This window comes from Solanum stenotomum, chromosome 5, assembly GCF_019186545.1.
Source record: "Solanum stenotomum isolate F172 chromosome 5, ASM1918654v1, whole genome shotgun sequence".
NCBI lineage: Eukaryota > Viridiplantae > Streptophyta > Magnoliopsida > Solanales > Solanaceae > Solanum > Solanum stenotomum.
The window spans coordinates 52201347-52222756 of record NC_064286.1 but is presented as its reverse complement, the minus strand read 5'-3'; the positions used below and the strand labels follow the sequence as shown (position 1 = coordinate 52222756).

At 31.5% G+C, this 21410-nt stretch overlaps 2 protein-coding genes across 4 annotated transcripts; one reads left to right on the top strand and one right to left on the bottom strand.

The window, feature by feature from the left end:
* Positions 1 to 11927: 11927 nt before the first annotated feature.
* On the top strand, positions 11928 to 14256 carry LOC125865156 (29 kDa ribonucleoprotein B, chloroplastic-like). 3 transcript variants are annotated; one of them, XM_049545342.1, is made up of 6 exons: positions 11928 to 12353; positions 12784 to 12885; positions 13124 to 13193; positions 13233 to 13489; positions 13689 to 13794; positions 13955 to 14256. In XM_049545342.1, the coding sequence occupies exons 1-5, from the start codon at positions 11982 to 11984 to the stop codon at positions 13752 to 13754; spliced, it is 867 nt and encodes a 288-aa protein (XP_049401299.1). In that variant the 5' UTR covers positions 11928 to 11981; the 3' UTR covers positions 13755 to 13794; positions 13955 to 14256. The 3 variants fall into 3 exon arrangements, with proteins under 3 accessions (XP_049401299.1, XP_049401297.1, XP_049401298.1); XM_049545341.1 differs by having other exon boundaries at positions 11929 to 12353; positions 13124 to 13232; positions 13263 to 13489; XM_049545340.1 differs by having other exon boundaries at positions 13124 to 13489.
* A 560-nt stretch (positions 14257 to 14816) lies between these two features.
* LOC125865261 (BTB/POZ domain-containing protein At5g03250-like) lies at positions 14817 to 18871 on the bottom strand. The gene is made up of 5 exons (XM_049545463.1): positions 18810 to 18871; positions 17909 to 17978; positions 16888 to 17675; positions 15961 to 16396; positions 14817 to 15299 (listed from the first exon to the last, which is right to left on the bottom strand). The coding sequence occupies exons 1-5, from the start codon at positions 18866 to 18868 to the stop codon at positions 14820 to 14822; spliced, it is 1833 nt and encodes a 610-aa protein (XP_049401420.1). The 5' UTR covers positions 18869 to 18871; the 3' UTR covers positions 14817 to 14819.
* Between the last annotated feature and the right edge of the window lie 2539 nt (positions 18872 to 21410).

The window sequence follows — 21410 nt, the reverse complement described above, 5'->3', positions numbered from 1 at the left end:
ATTGAAATGGATGTGTTGAATATCTTATTTTGTTGAAGTGATGGATAAAATTTTGATAAACTAATACTTCCTCTTATTTTTGTATATACTCTATTATATAAGTGAATTCAAGACATAAATCAAAGACTATTTTTTGTTATTTATCATTTTGATAAATATAAATTAGTTAAGAACCTCATTAAATGAAGGATAAATATATTTAAAATAAAATTTAATATTTTTTTTGAATTTTGAATAATTTATGAATTAATATAGACTTAAGGAGGTATATGTCTAGCAATAATCTAAAGAAGAGAGACTACGTACTGCGACTACGTGTCTATCTTATGCAATGACGATAGTTCTTTTTTTTTAGTTTGCACGTTGTTTGATAGCGGATTTAAGTTATGATGATATTAATAATGTAGGAATTAATTACTAAGGAATTTATTATTTTATGCAAGGTTTAGTGATTTATATACTATTATTACATATTCATGCATGAGTATTAGTTATTTCTTATTCCCTCAAACACAAAATAATATATAAATTTACTCGTAACTTATACTTATTAATTAGTTAATACAAATTTTTAAATATAATTCAAACATCATATTAATTTTATAAATAAACAAATTATATTTTAATCAACTATCAAACATGATATTACTTAAAACTAATACATTATTATAAAAAGTTCCCTCCTATGCGACGCGACTCTCACTTAATGAGCTTCGTATAAAGTGAATACCGTATATCGGAAAAATAAAAAATAGAAAAAAGTTTCCTCCTTCCTTCGAACTTCTCTTCTTTTCGAATTATACAATTCTTATTTTGTCCGCCACAAAATTAATTCTTTTATGATTTTGGAAAAAAGAAACAAAAAATTAGGGGAGAATCATAAGGGGAAAAAAAGAAGATAGAGTGCACTTATTGAACAAAGTTATAAAGATTTCAATCATTTTTTGAATCTCTCTCTTTGGACCTATTAAGTAAATTACTTGTTTCATATTTCATACTTGTCATCACGTTTTTCTTTTACATGTTCTTGAAAAATCATAAGTAGAAAGGGTTGTTTTCAGATTAACATTTATCTCTCCTTATAAATAAAGCTAAACTAATCTTAGTTATAATTGAACAATCATAACATCAATCAATAATTGCTTATTTAAACTCTTCAAATTTATAATTTTTATACAATGTAGTTAATATTGCGTACCTTAAAAACAATTACTTAAAGGAAAAATGAAAGAATTAATTACTGCTATCTCAATTTCGTAAAATTGACAAGTACTCCATTTGTCCAATAATAGTTGTCTACTATTGACTTGACATACCCATAAGAAACAATAAATAATAAGAGTAATATTACTATTTTATCCTTTGACTTTAATAAATTTAATTCTCTGAGAATTGTGTTAGATCATAAATACTCTCTCTGTCCCATTTTATATATCATCTCTTTCTATAAATAGTTGGTTCATAATACTTGTCATTTCATAAAATTAATACATAAATTAGCATATTGTTCCTCTTTTACCCTTGTGAATTATTAACATTGAAAAACATATATTTGACCAACTTAGAAAAACTAATTAAATGATTCATGTTCATTGGTTAAACTAATTAATCAAAATAAATTAATTCATATTCATTGATTGAAAACTTGAGTTCCAAAAAAATTAAATAAGGATAGAAGGGTAAGTTACATCATTTCTTAATGAAGTGCAAAGTTAAAAGGTGACATATAAAAAGGGACGGATGGAGTAGTATTTAATAGCAAGGGTAAAATAGAGACAAAAAGGTAAATTATCTCTTGATTTTCTAAGTTGGTCAAATATTGTTGGACTACTATTTTTAAGTATAGTAGAAAACTATTATTGAACGGAATAATATGTTAGAATGATATTTTTAGTAATGTTAAATTGTATACTCCCTATATCCCTAATTACTTGTCCAATTTTCCTTTTTAATTGTTCATTATTTTGACAAATCAGAAAGGACAAATTGTTTTTACCCGTTATACCCTCAATTAATTAATTTTGAAAAATGCATAACTTCTTGAAAATCTTAAATTTTTAGTTCATCCACTTTCATAATCAATAAGGGTAAAATGGAAAACTTAATGTATTAATCATTATTTTCTTAATAGGTGCGTCAAGTCAAAAGTGAACAAGTAATTAGGAATAAATAAAGTAACTAATATATGACAGAGGAGAAGTTAGAGATCAAAACTAGACGTGAGAGAAACTAAACATCTAGTAAAAGTAGGTGTACCCAACAAATTGACAAAGAGATAATCTATTAAACACGTAATTATCGTTATTTCACCTAACAATAAATTTTCAATGACGTACTTATTCAAACTTAACCGAAGTTTAATAACTAAACACAAAAGTCAATATAAAACAGCATCTCCAATTCGAAGAGAGTACAAGAGTTCAGCACATTTTGAAATATGAATACGAAAGAATAAATATTTTGATGCATTTTTCAATAATACTTGATAAAAATATTTGGCAGTACACATTATATTTAGCATTATTCAAATTATATAAAAATGAATGCAATATATATATATATATATATATATATATATATATATATATATATATATATAATTCTATTAAATGTAACATTCAATGAGAGAATCACAAATATTTTTTATATATGTTTTTAAAGTAAATCCTATATAACTTTACAACGAAAGAAATAAAAATAATTATAAATATATATAAGTGTTAATATCAATAAATATGTATATTAACTAATTATAAAGTTACTAATAAAAAAATGACATGTGTCCAATTTGTGCACTCATCACTTGCCACACTCTCTATGCCATATCAACATTTGTGGTGTATTTATCTATTTTAAATTAATTTAGGGAGTAATAGAACCCTAGTTAAATTTAGACGTGTCTCTGAGATTTCGATCATAGTCGGGATACTAATGCCTTATCGCTTAATTTAACCATGAAATTAAGCAATAAATATTCTAACTTTAATTTTTAACCAATAAGGTTGAGATACTTGATTTGAAAGAAACGCATATGTGGAGAAGTATTTAATAGTACTTGCTTTATGCATCTTATATAAATACGAGAGTTAAATTACTTAACTTCAATGTCAATTCATATATGTAATTTTTAATTATTTAAAAGTGTTAGTCTGCATAACCTAGTAAATTCCCCCTTTTTGATGATGACAAACCTCTTTTCTTTGTGCATTCAAACAATTTTATCTGTAGACACTGAAACATGAAATACTAACATGAAACAAGTTAGTCAATGGATTGTAAACACTGCACAACTCTTATCTTCCCCCTTTTGGCATCATTGAAATGCTATGTAAATCCTATAATATACGAGCTAGATTGATCAGTTAAACTATTCATGGTCACTGGCGATCACCAAAACAATCAGATAACGACTTCATGCAACATAATAATGTATTATAGAGAGCAAGAACAAGAGTCATTAAAGCAATAGATAATCATTCTATTAAACTGCCAGATAATGTACTATATAAGGTCGAAGTCATACCGAATGAAGCAAAAACTATTGAGCACTAATCAAAAAATAAACATTGGACATGAGTAGAATAAAGCTAGAGACACTAACATTGAAAAGTGAAGAGAAGAATGGAAAAGTGGCAATAATTGTGTCAACCAACGAATAATTTCAGCATTTTCATCCCTTTCTTCATGAAGAATAGCCTATAGAGCTTAAATTCTTATCCGAAGGACATTTGTTTTTTCTCATAAGCTGCATGAGTAGCCTCCAATTCAGTAATTTTACCAGTGAGAATATTACTTCAACCTTTTCTTTGGAGTATCAATTTTCCTCATGAGGCATGTAGATCAACATGGTTCATCTATTGAATAACCTCTTTTTTTTTTTCTTTTTTTCTTTCTTTTTTTCATTTGAAAAGTCCATGATTGAAATTGAGTATTCCTCAAAAATCACTATGGGAATCATGTCATTTTGTTTTTCATGCTAGCTCTAAGATCTTCTTTAATAATGGCATCCTCTTGACAATTATGATTTCTAGATGGGAGTTCAAGGTGGAATAGAAAAAAGATGTGTTTCTGGAGTTGGTTCTTCCTCATGAACTGAAAATGAGGAACTAGATTTCCCTCCTCAAATGAGAATTATATATGTACTAAGTTAAGAGCAATTTGAAGAGGACATCATCACAAATATCAAAAGATGTACTTTGATGAATATCTGATTTAAACTTGAAAAAAATAATCAAGAGGGCTAAGTGAGAGAGAACAATTTGAAAGAATAAGACTCTTGAGCTTTGCCGATTATTTTATTCTGTATTAGAACAATTAATACATGAAACTTGAGTGCTCAATTGTTTCACTTTATACAATATTAACCTCTATCAATATATAACATACATGATAAGAGCAATTTTGTGATCATTGTTGCTTGTTTCACCGTTTCTCTGCACAATCTAATACAAAATTAGGTTAAAACAAGTCAAGGATCTGAAATTGGGACACACAAATAAATGTGTAAGACTGAATTGAATAACATTTTAGCTCATAAAATTAAGGAGAACAATTATTCTAGCCAATCATTGAGGGGAGTTCATGCAATCTTAATCATCCTCAAGTATAACTTAATCTTTTCATAATGCTCCCTACTTAGTGTCACAATCAATCAATTGTTGTTTGACAAAGAACAACGTGATCCAGCAACCACATACTTTGTGGATAAATCAGTTTCAAGATTCATTGTTCCCCTATCAATATGCCCTTCGTCTGTTCAACAAATGAAACCTGTGGTACAACGTGTTTCAATGCACTTTCATCAGTTTCACTGTAATCCTCATTTTTTTTTCTTCCCCTTTACATATGTATTAGCTCCACTTTTTTTTAAATGACACATTCCCCCTTTTTGAGAAGTGAGCGAAAGGAACTTTTGTTTGATTTCATTGATATCTCTTAAGCAAGCAATATCAATAAATTAAATCACTTGCTTCCTTTTAGCTTCACCTGCAAAATAGCTTAAGGGTTAGTCTTAGGAACCCAGACAAGCTTGGGTCATTTCTTATGCTCAAAAGGGTGAATCAGATTTCTTCTCGCCTATCTAGGCAGCTAGTTAGTAGACCTGTTTCTGCCAACAGGTATAAATCTGTTTCCATTTGTGAATTTAGTATTTCTTTTTCTAAAATCATTAGCAACTGAAAACTCAGTAGTTGGATGACCAATTTTACCACAAATATAGCACAAATCTTCAGAGATAATATTTTCTTTATGAAATCCTATACCTGCCTTCTCATTGTGCACCCTATCACTCAATTTCTTAACAATTCTGGAGAAATTCGTCCATCTATTAGACTTTTCAAGATCCATTTTTAACCTGGAAATTTCTAGGTTCAGTTTTTTCACTTTATCTTTTTCACAGAAAAAATCATTTTTTCATTCTTTTAAATCATGTTCTAATTTCTTCCCAGTATCATTTATCTTTCCTTTTTCAATAATGGACAACTTAAGAATTTCAGATTTCAAATTCAACTTTGATGACTCAAGTTTATTAACCTGTTTCTTTAGAGAACAATTTTCTTCTTCAATTACAGTTTTGTAGTTTTTGAGATCCATGCACTCAAATTTTTTATCTGCAAAATCTTTAAATAATTGATTTATTTCACAGGTTAATTCTTCAAAATCATCAAATAAGCTACTTATCATGCTAATTAGTTCTCTTTTAGACAAAAAATGCATTTTTTGTTTCAAGTCAAGGATACTTACCTCAGATTTTGCTTCTTCTTCTTCCACGTCGGAATCTCCAATAGCCATGAAAGCGATCTCATCTACCTTTCCATCATCAGTATGTTCTGATCCTGTTTCTTCGTGTGCGGATGAGAGTATTCCAAATTTGTTTTGAAGTTATGCAACTAGATGTTCGGCAATACTCATCTGGTCCAAGGCCACAAATAAGAATAAACTTGGCTTTGGCATTCTTTTCAAGAATCTTGAAGTCAGCCTCCTCGAATTCACTATTTTCCTTTGTACGTCATTATTTTCAGCATCCTTCTTAGTTGGGTATTCTGGTCCATCAATAACTATATTCCAAAGTTCATAATCCTCAGCCTGAATAAAAGTTTCCATCATTGCTTTCCACCATGAGCAGTACTGTCCATTGAATAACGGAGGCTTGTTGATATCTTGTCCTTCATAATATCCAAGTGGAGGTGTAGAATTCATCTCGATCTATTCTTAAGTGGTTAAACTTTTGACAAGAAAACCTGCTTTGATACCAATTGTTTGTCTGCACGACCTAGTAATTTACTGATTTTAACTTTTCGCCTAAGTGTGAAACAGGTTGCCTAACGTGCTCCAACAAAGCAGTAAGCACAGTAAGTAAAAACATAATATTTTACATGGAAAACACCCGGCTCAAAAGGTGTAAAAAACCACGACCTGTACCCCTACAGGATTTAACTCCAACTTTACTAAATCATTGAACCTCCACAAAAGATAGGTTACAAACTTTGCAACCTACCTTAACTTCAAGTTATGGATTTAGATTACAACTCTTGTAATCCTAGGAACTAACTCTAATTCCTAACCTTCAACACAAACCTCCCAAGGTATATGTTCCCAACTCTTCGAGTTATCACAACCTGAAGACAACACTTCTAATTCAGTTTATAACTCACTGAACTAAGATTACATCAAGACTTAATCACAAAGAAAAACTCCTAACACATAAACTCTGTAGAAGGATTAGGTTCTTCGATGTGTTCCTTCAGTTCGCTTATAGCACTTCCGAAGTCAATTTCTCAATTGCTCTTTTTGCTCTATAAGTGCACAAGTATTCTGGACAACTTCGCCTCTATTTAAGCTCAATTCTTCATAGAACTATTGTTTACTTCAAACTCCTCATTGACTTGAACTCTCTTGACTTAGAGTTCTACTTTAAGTAAGACTCATTATTCAATTCAAACTCCTTGCTTCTTTAAACTCCTTCTTCAAATTACATTCATTGATTCTTTTGTATTGTAGTCAAACTCCAACACTTCAATTTCAGCAGTAACTTGAAGAGTTCTACTTTAAGTAAGACTCCTTCAATTAAAACTCCTTGCCTCTTTAGACTCCTTCTTCAAATCAAACTCATTGATTCTTTCTCTTCAATTCATCAGATATTTATTTCCTTGGGTTTTCTCACGAAATTAGCATTATCCATTCCTTTATTTCTGCACTCTTGTCTTTGTTCATTCTAACAGCTTTCTCGAATTTAACTGCTCGTGTCAGTACACCTTTGGACCATATTGACTGACGTGTTTCATCTTTCTTTGTCAATCATCAAAACTGCATAAATCCCAACAAAAAGTACTATAAATTATAGTACTAATTAATAGTTTAAATTTTAAAAAAAATTGGTAAAAGAATAACTATAATCTCTCTATATTACCTTCAAAACATAAAAGTCCTCAAAAGTGTTGATTGAATTCTTCATTAAAATTTTTATAATAGATAAAATCATTATTTATTATTTTCTTCAAATTATTATTATTATTATTATAATATTTAATGAGGAATCCTAAGATATAGGGTAAGAGGTATTGGAAAAAATAAGTAAAAGAAAATATTTTAAACAAGATGCATCACAAAAGATAGAAAGAAAAATCAAATTACGTTAGGAAAAAATAGGAATTTTGTTATGACAACATGACCTAAAATTTGGCATAAAAAGCCCACATTTTAGGTTTTTGATATCTAATAGCTCATCTTTTTCGGAATTTTGCGATGGCAATATATAATGTAGATTAAAATTTGGAATAAAATAGTTCATATTTCATTTTTTTTTTTTTTGTATATATAGGTCAAATACCCCCCCCCCCCCCCTAATAAATAAATAAATTTGGCATTATATTGACAAATATTGAGATCCTTTATGTTAATGTTATAAGTAAAAGAATTCATTCATGGAAAAATTACGCGGTTAAGCAAACTTATACTACTTAATTACTCATCATAGCTATAGGTTGCTATAATTACCACTCACGACTAATATTATACATTAATTACGTGGGCTGACTTCAAGTTTGTATAATTAGCCACGTTTGTATATGTATAATTCACCAGAATATACAAATACATATGTATAATATACAATTATCTAACCGATATACATATACAATTCACCTCCCTCCCACTCTCTGCCCTCTCTCGCTCGCCTCTCTCCTCCCTCTCCCAATCTCGCTTGCCATATATACAAATGCATATGTATAATATATAATTATCTAACCGATATACATATAAAATTCACCTCTCTCNATTATACATTAATTATGTGGGCTGACTTCAAGTTTGTATAATTAGCCACGTTTGTATATGTATAATTCGCCAGAATTTACAAATACATATGCATAATATACAATTATCTAACCGATATACATATACAATTCACCTCTCTCCCACTCTCTACCCTCTCTCGCTCGCCTCTCTCCTCCCTCTCCCAATCTCGCTTGTCATATATACAAATGCATATGTATAATATATAATTATCTAACCGATATACATATCAAATTCACCTCTCTCCCACTCTCTGCCCTCTCTCGCTCGCCTCTCTCCTCCCTCTCCCAATCTCGCTTGCCATATATACAAATACATATGTATAATATACAACTCACCTCTCTCCCACTCTTTGTCCTCTCTCGCTCTCCTCTCTCCAAGTCTCGCTCGCCTCTCTCTCCCAGTCTCGCTCGCCTCTCTCCTCCTATAACATGTAGCTACGAATTGTAATTATCAAACTATAGCTATGGAGAGTAATTAAGCTATTTTTGAGTGGCTATATGTGAAGGTTCCTCTTCATTCATTACCTAATAATTTTTACTAGCTTGCATTAAAGATTTTACATCCCCCTCTCATAATGGTAAAGTTCTTTTTTCTTCTTTGCTTTATTCTTGAGTGTGTTTTAATGCGTTAGTAATAAAAAATAACTTTGAATTCATATTTCGATATTTATTCGCTCGTTATTTCAATAAGTTTGTGAGGTCTAACTTATAATTCTACATACACATGCAATGCGTGTACGCTAAATTAGCCATCAACTTTATTTTAAATATTTATAACTTTGAAATTAATTAAAGGTATAGCTATTAAATATTTAGTTATTTATAATAATAAAAACTCCTAATATTTAATATTTAGCTATGGTTTCGGTTCTTGTTGTTTTCTTAATTTAAGTGTTTATATATATACCAGATAAGCAAGACTCACCTCAACACGATCCCAACATTTTATATTATCATGTGATTTGATGATAAATATAATTAAACAAAAGATTGACAAAATAGCACATGAAAAAACTAAAAGCTAAAATTGCATAAACTTATATATGAAATGTTAGGTAAGGGCAAATACATATCTTCAAAAATTCTATGCGTAATATCATAGAATTTTACTACAACATAGGCTCTCCAAAATTCTTAAGCTTCTTAGCTGGATCAACTCAGACTTCTCTCTCTAGAAAATTGGTATATCAATTCTCTTGTACAATTTAACCACATTGTATGAAAATTACACAACATAACACTACTTCATTTTATAGTTTACTTAAGTACTTCATTTTGTGCTTACAAAGAGTAATTTACAACTCCAATAATCTAGAGATAAATTGTCAAGACTTAAGAGTATTGAAAAATTGAAGTCATTTAAGAATGCATATGGCCACACGGATGAAACTTGAGGCAAAATAAAAAAATATAAATCGTAGGAATCACATAGTTTTAATATGAAATTACAATCTATCCCTATTTAGTTTGTAATTACATTAATCCCTGAAAAAGTAAAACAAATCGGATACATAATATGTAGCTCGGATACATTAAAAACTAGCTCGGATATATTATAAAATAAACCGGATACATAATATGTAGTTTGGATACATTAAAAACTAGCTCGGATACATTATAATATAATTTAGAATTAGGAGAGAAATAAGGGATTTTAGAAATAAAAGGGAATATTAAAAATAAGGAAAACATAAGACATGTATTTCAGTAATTTTTCCAAATGTACGATATAAGAAGATTGGCCAACATGTAATTTGTGTTACATGTACACTCCAACAAATTAAAGTTACTCAACCGACATGATGTAATAGTATTTCAAGTATCAACTTATACCTTTAGGGTAATTTGGTACATTAGATAAGATACGAAAAACAATCTCGAGATAAGGTTTGAGATTAACTTCATTTCATGTGATATGAGGCATCAACTAATCTCATAACTATTTTATCCCACCATTTATATCAAATGACCAATGCGCTTCATGTCGTATATGATATAAGTAGCAGACATGAGTCTCTTGTTAGAACCCACTTAGAAATTCATTAGAAAATATAGAAAACAATATAATTCGTGAGGAGTTCAATATAACAACTTAAACTCACCAATAAAAGTCAAAGAAAGTTAATACTGACCCAAAATCTTCATAATTGACAAAGACGTACCTTGTAGAAGACCTGTAATGAAAAGAAATAAAAAAACTTTTAATTAGTTGGTTCGAGCGTACTATCAAACATCTTTGTTGCACCAATTCTTAAATTGAATTAACTGCGCATTTTATTAAAAAGAGAAAAGAGGAAAAAAGGTCTAAAATAGTCCATTATCTTTAAGCTTGGATTCAAAATCACCCATAAGAATTCACTTGAATATCTACATTCAAACATGAATAAGTATATCAAAAAAATTAGTACATGCATATTGAAAATCCAATAAAAAAACAACCCAAAAAAAATGGTGATTACAGACGACAAAAGTTCAATAATAAAGAAACCCTCAAAAACATATATAAATATATGTTACACATAAATTTTCATGGATATACACACAGATATAATAAGAGATAAATAGATATATTGTGAGATATACATTCATATATGTTATGATATACATGGGACACAATGCATGATACACATATGGAATTTTATCAAACAATCCTCGAATAAATTAAAGGGAAAATTGTAAATTATAGCAAATTATTAATTCAAAATAAATGTTATAGCTACGGTTTTATTTAATGCCAATTTGTAGCAAACTTCTTGCCATTCGCCTCGCTCCCTTCTCTCTAGAATCTCATCGCCACTCTCAGTCTTCTCTCCCTCGCCTCTCTCACTTTATATAATTTGTGTTTGTGTTTGTATAAAACGAGAGATACTGTATATACAAATACAATACATATCTCTCTGTCCTATACAATCATAATTATACAAATACAAATCTTCCTCTGCCTAGTTCTGTTTTGCCTTTCTCTCTCTCTTTATACAAACACAAATTATACAAATACAATGTATAATTTGTATTTGTATAAAGCGAGAGAGAGATTTGATACACAAATACAAAAGTTTTAACTCGATTCAATTGTATATGAATTCAAATTTTATGCAGCTATACAAACACAATCATTGATATATACACATAGTAGTTACATATATACAATTATCTAACCGATATACGTATACAATTCACCTCTCTCCACTTTCTGCCTTCTCTCGATCGCCTCTCTCATAATCTCGCTCACCACTCTAGCCTAACACAAAGAACATATACATATATAAACACAATTTTCATAGACACAGATGTCCAATTTATACAAATCGCTGCGATTTATACAATTCAGATGCTCCATAGCAAACATAATTTGACTATGAATCACAAATAACAAAACAAAAAGATTGGTAATATAATTTTTATCTTTGCTATTTCTAAAATTTACTCAAAATTAAATCCAACCCTCAAAGAGAATACAAAAATCTAACGGGCTTTGATATTTGCCACTTTGGCTATAAAGCTTCTTGATATAGAACCAAATTAACCCATTGGGCCTTATTCCCCCTTTTAGGCCTAAACCTAAAAAAATGAAAATATCTACGCATTTTCCCACTTATAAATATGAACGTTGCTTCTTCAAAACCTTCAAAATCTTGAAAAACCTTATCTTTTCTACTACACTATCAACTCGGCGCCTTATCAACAATGGCTTCTTCAGTTTCTTCTCTTCAATTTCTCTTTGTAACTCCACAAACCCTTTCTTCTCTAAAACCCAATTCCGCACCAACTTCATTTTCCTTCTTCTCTCTTCCTTCATCTTCTCTGAATCTTTCTTTATCTTCTTCAACTCCTTCTTCTTCTATCAAGCCTTTTGAATCTTCTTCGTTCGGTTCTCGGTTTGTTCGTAACGTGGCGTTATCTGAATTTGACCAATTGGAAGATGATGTCGGAGAAGTAGAAGAAGAACCCAATTTCTCTCCGGACCTTAAACTCTTTGTTGGTAATTTGCCGTTCAGTGTTGACAGTGCTGCACTTGCTGAGCTTTTCGAACGAGCTGGAAATGTTGAGATGGTTGAGGTAATTAAGCTAATTATTCATTGTTTCTATTGTTGGGAAACGTTAATTTTGCTGATTTATGTTGATTAAAAGCATAATTAAGTAAATAGAATTGTGCCCTGTTATAGCTAGCAGAGTATTTGCAGGTACATGGTCATGTTAAGACGTAATTAAATAAGTAAAAGTGGCGGAGCTAGAAATTTTAACGATTGTGTGTCAAAATATAAAATGTTTTAGGTAAATAGTGATAATGAGAACATGCTATGAAACTTTTTCGATATAGTAGTAAACGTTTTCTCCATGCTTGCTCAAGTATCTTGGAGAAAGGGCTGTGTTTTGTACTTTTCCCTGTAGTGAGCTCGAGAAGATTTGTTTTCTATATCGAGTTTTTAAGTGGATGTGAGATGCAAGGATTGTATAGGAAGGTATTGAAGTTGTTATAATTTTGCAGGTTATATATGACAAGCTCACAGGAAGAAGCAGAGGGTTTGGTTTTGTGACAATGTCGTCGAAAGCGGAAGTGGAAGCTGCTGAGCAACAATTCAATGGATATGTAAAGTTTTGCTCTTTGTTCTTGCCATTTATTAGTATCTTCAAGTGTACTTATATTACAATGTTTGTTTAATGTTTCGATAAGTGAATATGGCTTGCTATGCTAATTAGCTGCTGATGAAAACACTTTCTAGTCTCACTTTTCAACTTGTCATTTGTGTAATCTAAAAATCTTGTCTTTCCAAAAGAAGTGCTTGGACATGCATATCTAAGTAAATGTTTTGATGTTTCTCTTGCAGGAAATCGACGGGAGGGCATTGAGAGTGAACTCTGGGCCAGCACCAGAGAAAAGGGAGAATTCATTTGGAGGTGGACGAGGTGGGAGAAGTGAGAATTCTTCTTATGGAGGTGGGAGAAGTGAGAATTCCTCTTATGGAGGTGCACGAGGTGGGAGAAATTTCGATAGCTCCAACAGAGTCTATGTAGGAAACCTCTCATGGGGTGTCGATGACCTTTCACTTAGAGAATTGTTCAGTGATCAAGGCAAAGTTGTGGATTGCAAAGTAGTCTATGACAGAGATAGTGGTAGATCAAGGGGATTTGGATTTGTGACATTCAGTTCTGCTCAAGAGGTCAACAAGGCAATTGATAGCTTGAATGGCTTTGTAAGTATATTTTATTAACCCTGATTAAACAAGGATTATGAATCATCCGATATCTGTTTACTAGTTGAACCACAAATTACTTTGGTTTCAGCTTTGCTAGATGTTGTTTCTCATTCGACTTTGAGTTTTTGTGAAAAGATGCTCAATATGTTCATCAGGCTGTTCTGATACTATGCATCTGGTGTGATTTGTTGTGCAGGACCTTGATGGCAGGTCCATTCGCGTAAGTGCTGCAGAAGAGCGACCCCCTAGGCGTCAATTTTGAATGTGTTAAATTACATCTTTTTGATTGAGAAAAACTTGAGGTAAAACAACTCACATGTTCATGTTTCAAATTTATGCGTAGTCTCTTAAAAGGCAGAGCCGAGAACTCATCAATGTATACTCTTATATGGTTATTTTACGGTTCAAAGCTCTTGTTGAATGTGTTTTAGCTTCTTACAAATGTAAAATCTTACATGGCAGGGCCTGGAAATGATGAAAATCGCAACAAAGCTCATGAAATGCTTGCAACCTTCAACACCTGCTACTAGTTTTACACCAAATTTGGTACAAAATTTTGGTATCTGCATCTAGACTAATGCGAGTACGACTAATGCGAGTACTTAGTATATTTTCTTTTACAGTGTATGTTCTAAAATTGCCTTGGGGAAAGATTCTGACCTGTAATATGTTGACTAATGACATGTTAGATCACTCTTTGGGATGTGTTATCTTGGTGTGTGAAATGAATGTGGGAATTGTTGCACAATTTTTTTGTTTGAAAACTTAATTTGTTGATTGAATGTGTGGTTGATTGTATACAAAAAATTGGTCATCTCATGCAAATACAGCGTTAAGATAGTTGTATTACATGATAACTGTACTATGCTATGCTGGAATCTATGTAATATTTTATGCATGATACAACAACAACAACAACAACATACCCAGGATGGATGATATCTAAACTCCGCGTGCCTTGTACTCAAGTAGTTCATTCGTGGAAAGAATATACTCGGTCTCTTTGGTAGATGAACAATTGTAGCATACATGAATAGATATCTTGTCTTATCTAAATCTTCCAACATGAATAGAATTCACACATCCTATAACAAAAAACTGAAATCTTGTCTGTCAAATGTCAGACCAATATCCATGACCAGAGACGGATTCAGAATTTAAACTTTATGAGCTATCCATGATACCCTTGAAGTACCTCAAAAGCTTCACTGGCCTATTATCTACGCACTACATTAACAAATTGTAAAAACATTATAACGAGTGCAAACCATAACATGATACTAAAAGAAGTCTTGATGGCAAGAAATGAACAAAAAACTGTCTACCTTCATCTTGAGCTTCCATTCTTTTGATTTTTACGCTCATTAACATGTTGAGGTTGTAACTTGCTGGGATTTACTGAATTCAAGTCACACTCAGATTTTCTTCCACAAAACACATTCCACTTTTTCTTTGTTTTTACCACCTTTTTAAACTCCTGTTTCATGCTGTTACACTCTTTTTCTAGTTCTGCAACACGCTCCCTCATGTCATCGATACTTGATCCTCTTCCATTTGCTGTGTTTGTGTTCCGGTTCCCTCCATGAAGAGTAGTACTTTGGGAGTTGTCAAGATTATCTGAGACAAAGAACAATCCTGATATTGATGTCCGTAGTCGAAGTTGTTCAAAGAACAAGACTTGAACTATGACCCTAAGAGGTAGCCTCTCGTTTTGAGCAGCGTGTGTGCAAGCTTCCAACGAGAGCTTCTGGCAATTCATTAGTCTGCAGATTTGCTCTCTTTCTGAGTCTGTGAGCCAAGGATGTGCCTAAAAATTGAAATGTGTAAGAAAGGGTGCACAATATCAGATCACTCTGAAGTTTAATATATGTAAATCCCAACAATATGATCCCACATGTTAAGTTTGAGGAGGGTAGAGTGTACGTAGAACTTGCCCCTGCCCCATGGAGGTAGAAATACTATTTTCAAAAGATCCTCAGCTCAAGTAACCACATCATAAAAAGGAAAAATACAAAATCAAAGAGGACATAGTAAATAATACGGGAAGCATATTCAGATAAAAGGTACAATAACAATAACCAAATGATACGATAACTGAAGCACAAGAAATAACAAGTAGTTACATAATTCGATGGACAGGGAACTACGAGAATAAACCTACTACTACTTGTAAGGAAGGAAAAACAAACCTAAATAAAGGCAATTACCTATACCTTCTACTATCATAAATCTCAACGATAAGCATTAATTGGTAATTGTAGAAGAAGAGGTAGAGAAGTGAATTTTGTCAATTCTAGTTACTTCTTTACCATAACATAGAAACTCATCAAAATTACTATGAGAAATCAAAAACTAGTTGCTACAATGACATTCTAATTTCAAAAGAATCAACTTCAACCCGATAAAACAACACATTTGAAGTAAGAAAAATCGCATATCATTAACAGAAATATAGAACTACTTGTTACCTTCAAATATATATCAATTGCACGATAGATACCATCAGTAAGTGGCCTTGCAAAATCCGGGATTGTAGCAGCAAGAGACTGAAATTTAGGGAACTTGTAATTAACATCAGGCGCGACCTCAGAAAGATATGAATCCACTAGATTTGCTACCCTTGTTAGCGAAGTCAAGGAAGTTGAACCTTCCATCAATTGGTTTTCTTCCATAATACATGGAGATGGTGCAGAAGAAGCCTGGTCTATTGACATAAAATGATCCAAAATTCTCTGAAAACAGTCTATGTCATATAAAGTTTCTACTGAATATCCCATATTTGGTATCAACAAGTCATCTAGTGCAGCTTGATCTAACTGCAATCCCACTCTTCTCTCCAAATTCTCCCTGCAAGATGGACTTGCTTGTAGCATCATAGCGCTACGGAGCAGCCTAAGAAGAAACCTGTATTGATATGTAAAATACGTAATCAAAAGTATGCTCTCTATAGCAACTTAAACTTCTAAATAAGATAGTTCACACAATGCAGTATGGTACCAGAGCAAGCGGAAGGTGTGTTTGGTAAGAATGAAGATGTTTTCTTAGAACTTTTTTTTCGAAATATAAGTGACTTTTTTACTTATTTTCTAATATTTGCTAAGTAAGCAAGAAGTTATTGTCTCGAGCATTTATACGAGCTTGTTTGGATGGAGTTATAGCCTATGGCTTATAAGCAAGTCAGGAATCCTAAGTGCTAAAAACTAATTTGAGTTTAAAACATCTATAATAAGTCAATCCAAACAGGCTCTCAGTCATCTAGAAAAACACTATGCGGATGGAGTGATCGAGGGGTGGTAGGGGGTAGGGAGGAGACAATGAACTTGGAAGGTGGTTTGGTGTCAAGACATAATATGATTAAGTAATTAAAAGTGTGTTTTCTCTAACAAGTTACGAACCTGGTGTCTGTTACTCCTTTCTGATTAGGCAACAACTCCATTATCTCCTCTAAAAGTGCCCTTTGGTCTGCTTCTGATGGAGTTGAAATTGTTGATCCTGATTTATTAGTATGGCTAGTAGCATCCTTGAAACTTGCTTGTCTATTCATCAAAGGAATATATTTCTTTGCATAAAACACAACTGCACCTGCTACATTTTCCGGCCTCATTCCTCCGGCTTCAACTGCCTGAATCAACCGTTTATACAGAGGTAAGCTAAGGAACGACACATCTTCATACCACCAATCATCTGTCATCGGCTGTGTCTTGGATCCCGTGCATATACCATTCCACACCTCCGCGTCTGTGGTATCCTCATGACCATTTTCAGACACAGGCCAGTTAAACAACTTCGTATCGGTACAAGCTTTCATTGCTAAGGAATTTATGCATCTGGACACAATATGAAGCTCTTCAGCATGTGGTAGAACTTCTTCACATGTTTCAAGAGCTTTTATAGTATCTGTCCAATTCCCAAAAACGTCGTTAAGAAAAGATTCTGTTTGTGCAATGAGATTTGTCTCACCATATTCATCTGTCATTTGCAGATACTCTGATGCACATCTAAGGCTCACTATATTCAAAGGAGTGATTTCTATTTTGACACCATAACAGAATTTGGCTACTAGCTCAAATGCTTTAGCACCACCAGGTATGTCATTGAGCTGCAGGACGCTAACTGATACGTCGTCGTTTGATGAATCTTTAACTAGCTTTGCTAGTAGTCCACATCTTGATATCAATGGGAACTGCAGAGTAATACACAAACAAGATAAATGCACAAACACTACACCTCCGTTTCAATTTGTTCGTCTTACACACGATTAAAGGGCATTTTGGTACATTCTATATATCTTTAGTTTAAGACCATAAGATTCAAAAGTCTTTTAACTTTCTTAAACTCCGGGTCAAGTCAAAACCAGACAATCAGGTTGAAACGGAGGGGGAGTAATTGATAACAACAAAAGAAGAAGAGGTGTACCTTGTGTAGATAAAAGGACATTTCTCCAATTTCAATTGTAACATCACTGGGAAGGCCTGATGTGCAATGCCTGAAGAGAGTTCATGCATAAGCTTCATAATTCAAAGAAAACATTTCTAATTTTGCTACTTCAGAAACAAAAATGAAGAAAATGAATCAAGTGTTTTGAACTTTTAGTATGCTAAAATCAAATCAGTGGCGGAGCCAGGAATTTCACAAAGAGTATCCAGAAATAGCACAACAAAAGCTCTTTTCAAAAAGTAGAACTAGTGAGAATCGAACACACAAGCACTTCCTTATTCCAAGGAAGTGAAACCACTAAGCTATAACAACTTGTTATATTAAGGGTGTCCAAAATATGTTATTTAATCATTTCGTGTATCATTTTACTTATATATACGGTATTTTTTTCCGACGAATTGGACACCCTGACCACCATGTGGCTACGCCACTGGCTAAAATGTTATGTTGCTCGAACTCTTCAACAATATCAACGGATGCATGTCATATTCTCCAAAAGCAATGTATTTTTGGAGAATTCAACACGGATGCGCACCATCAAAAGTCAAAAAGTGAAGTTGAACTTCTGAACAGAGAGAATACAAGCATAAGCTCAAATTTGACACAAATGTTGTATTTTTGACAGGGGGACTAACTCCTTCTAACGACTTATACATTTTGTTATCATTTCCAATCAAATGATCCATTAATCCAACTAGTGGATGATTACAAATGGATCGATTTTTTTTATTTCCATTGGACATCTTTAAGAATGAAAAAAATATTAATAGGGAGTGTTTTCTTCTTTAGTAAGTCTTATGCATCACGAATCTAAATTAATCAGAGCCTCAAAACAAATATCGAACATCAAATGAAAAAAAAAAGCGGAAAAGGGGCTTACCAAGCTTGGCCTTCACGACGGAAGGCCTCAGATTTGGAGCCAAGTCTTAGAAATGCCATGTATCCAAAAGTGAATAATGCAATAATTAATTGTTTCAAATGACTGACAATAATTTCTCTGCTGAAAATTTACACAAACATGAAGAATCCAAATGAAGATAAACACACAACATAATTAGAAAAAAAGGTCTTTAATAATGATAATCAATTAGGATTTGGGAATTTTAAAAATATATTTGTACTAATAGTATTTGTTTTTTTATGTGTATTAATAATTAAAATAATTGGGATTAAAAAACAGTGAGTGTAGGTAGCAAAAATAGTTTTGGACCGAGTCTTTGGCAGTTAAAACAACCGTTTTCCTCTCCTCTTATCTACCCTCTTTATACTCTTCATATATTCACTCAAAACATATACATAAAAAATGTATATATATATATATATATATATATATAATCAGGGTGACTATAGATATGGTGGCCTAAAGACGACATTAATGAGACTTAAAAATATTTTCAATTAATTTATTCATATATTTATTTGAAATAAGAGTTTACGCTTGTGTTTGAACATGCAACATGATTTGAAATCATGATTTTCAAATCCTGAATTCTCAAGAAAAATATGAGTTGAGATTCTAAATCATGATTTTTTTCAAAAACGTAAAACTTGACCCATAAATTTATATTTTATATAAAAAAAAAAGACCTGTCATTTTAAATTTTATAAAAAAAGACCTATGCTTGGAGTGAAGAGATTGTCCGTACCATTAAAAGTATTATATTACTACAATTATTGACTAGTAGATCTTTATAAAATTGTGTGTATTTGGAACTTGGAAGTTTGTAATCACAACATTTATTTATAAACGAAACATGGAGATATGTGATTTATCAATGCTTTTGGTATTTTGATATCTTATTTATGAACTATGCTTTGCTCATTTGATATTGCATAAGAATTGGAGAAACTTTGATAGTTTTCACAACCTGTCGGATTTATATATCTCTGAGAAAAAATTCAAATTACATGTCCAAATAAAATAAAATTTCAACTTCAAATGAAACTGATTTCAAATCATGATTCTATATCGGGTGTCCAAATTAAACAGACTCTAAGAGAAAACGTGAGAAAGAATAGAAAAAATGAGCAAATTTCAGAAAACATAGTGTATAGAGTAAAATTCCTTAAAAGTAACCATAGTTTCAGAGGTAGAGGTAAGATATGCGTATACCCTACCCTTTCAAACCTCTATATATGAGACTACATTAAATACATTATTATCATTGTTGGAAAAGTAATATGAGACAGGGGGAGTATGTGGTTATAAATCTTTTTCATTAGGTATCAAATAAAAAACGTGTAAATTAATTATTTTTAAATATAGATTAGTCAAAAAATAAATAATCATTTAAAAGGCTGTAAAACATTGGTTTAGCACCACCTAAGAATGTGGAGCAGCAAAAAACTGTTCCTTACTCAATTAGAGGTCTCAAGTTCGAGTTCTAAATATGAAACATTCTAATTAGGAAACGTTTTCCTTCAAATGAAGTCCTACTCATTGAGAATTAGAATAACTTGGACTCTCTAAATGCCAACACCGAATGAAAAAACAAAACATTAGTTTAGCTATTTTTGTGCATTGGCGTAAAGAAAGGGTCCACAAAGAAATAATAATAGGGAATATAGGGCCTTATTCAGGGAAAACACTGTTTGGTATATGTATTAGGAAAAATTGTATGAAATATCAAATTATTAATTCAAATTAAAAGTTATAGTCATAGTTTATTTTATTTGTAATTCGCAATAAACATTCCATTTTTTTGTCATCTGATTTGGTATACAATTACTCATTCGGTATACAAATGTATAACATGCATTTGTGTTTGTATAAAGCGAGATAAAAGTGTATATACAAATACAAATACATATATTTTCGTCCTATACACTTATAATTATACAAATACAAATCTTATTAAACAAATTACAATGTATAAATGAATTTATGCAAAACTGAACAATTTGTATAAAATTGGATGTTTGTAGCGAATTATACAAATCAAAAGCTCCATAGCAAACATAAAATTTACTATGGAGCGCAATTATGCAAACTATAACTATAACATACAAATATGATTTTTATGTTTGTTGTATACGTGAAAGTTGCTCTATGTATTAAGCTCAATTATATTTAAATGGAAATTTTTTCAAAATGTCAATATTTTGACATTTAATAGGGTCCCTTAGCCACACTTTCAATATTTACTTAAAATGTCAATATTTTAGTTTGTTATGTATCTGATTTATGTATTCTTTTATTTGTTTGATTTAAAAGAATACAATTATTTAATAATAGAAAAGATAAAAAATTTATTATGTTCATAATTGTATACCAATAATTTTTACATTTTATGTACTTTACTATTCAAATTAAAATTAGTATATTACTTTCATAATGGAAACTAAAATTGAATTCCAGTGAAATTGTATTACATGATTGTATCTCAATATAATCCAATCATTACATATGAATATGATTTACGAAAGGATACAACATCTTGAAAAAAAACAGCATACATGGTGGAAATAATACAATCTATTG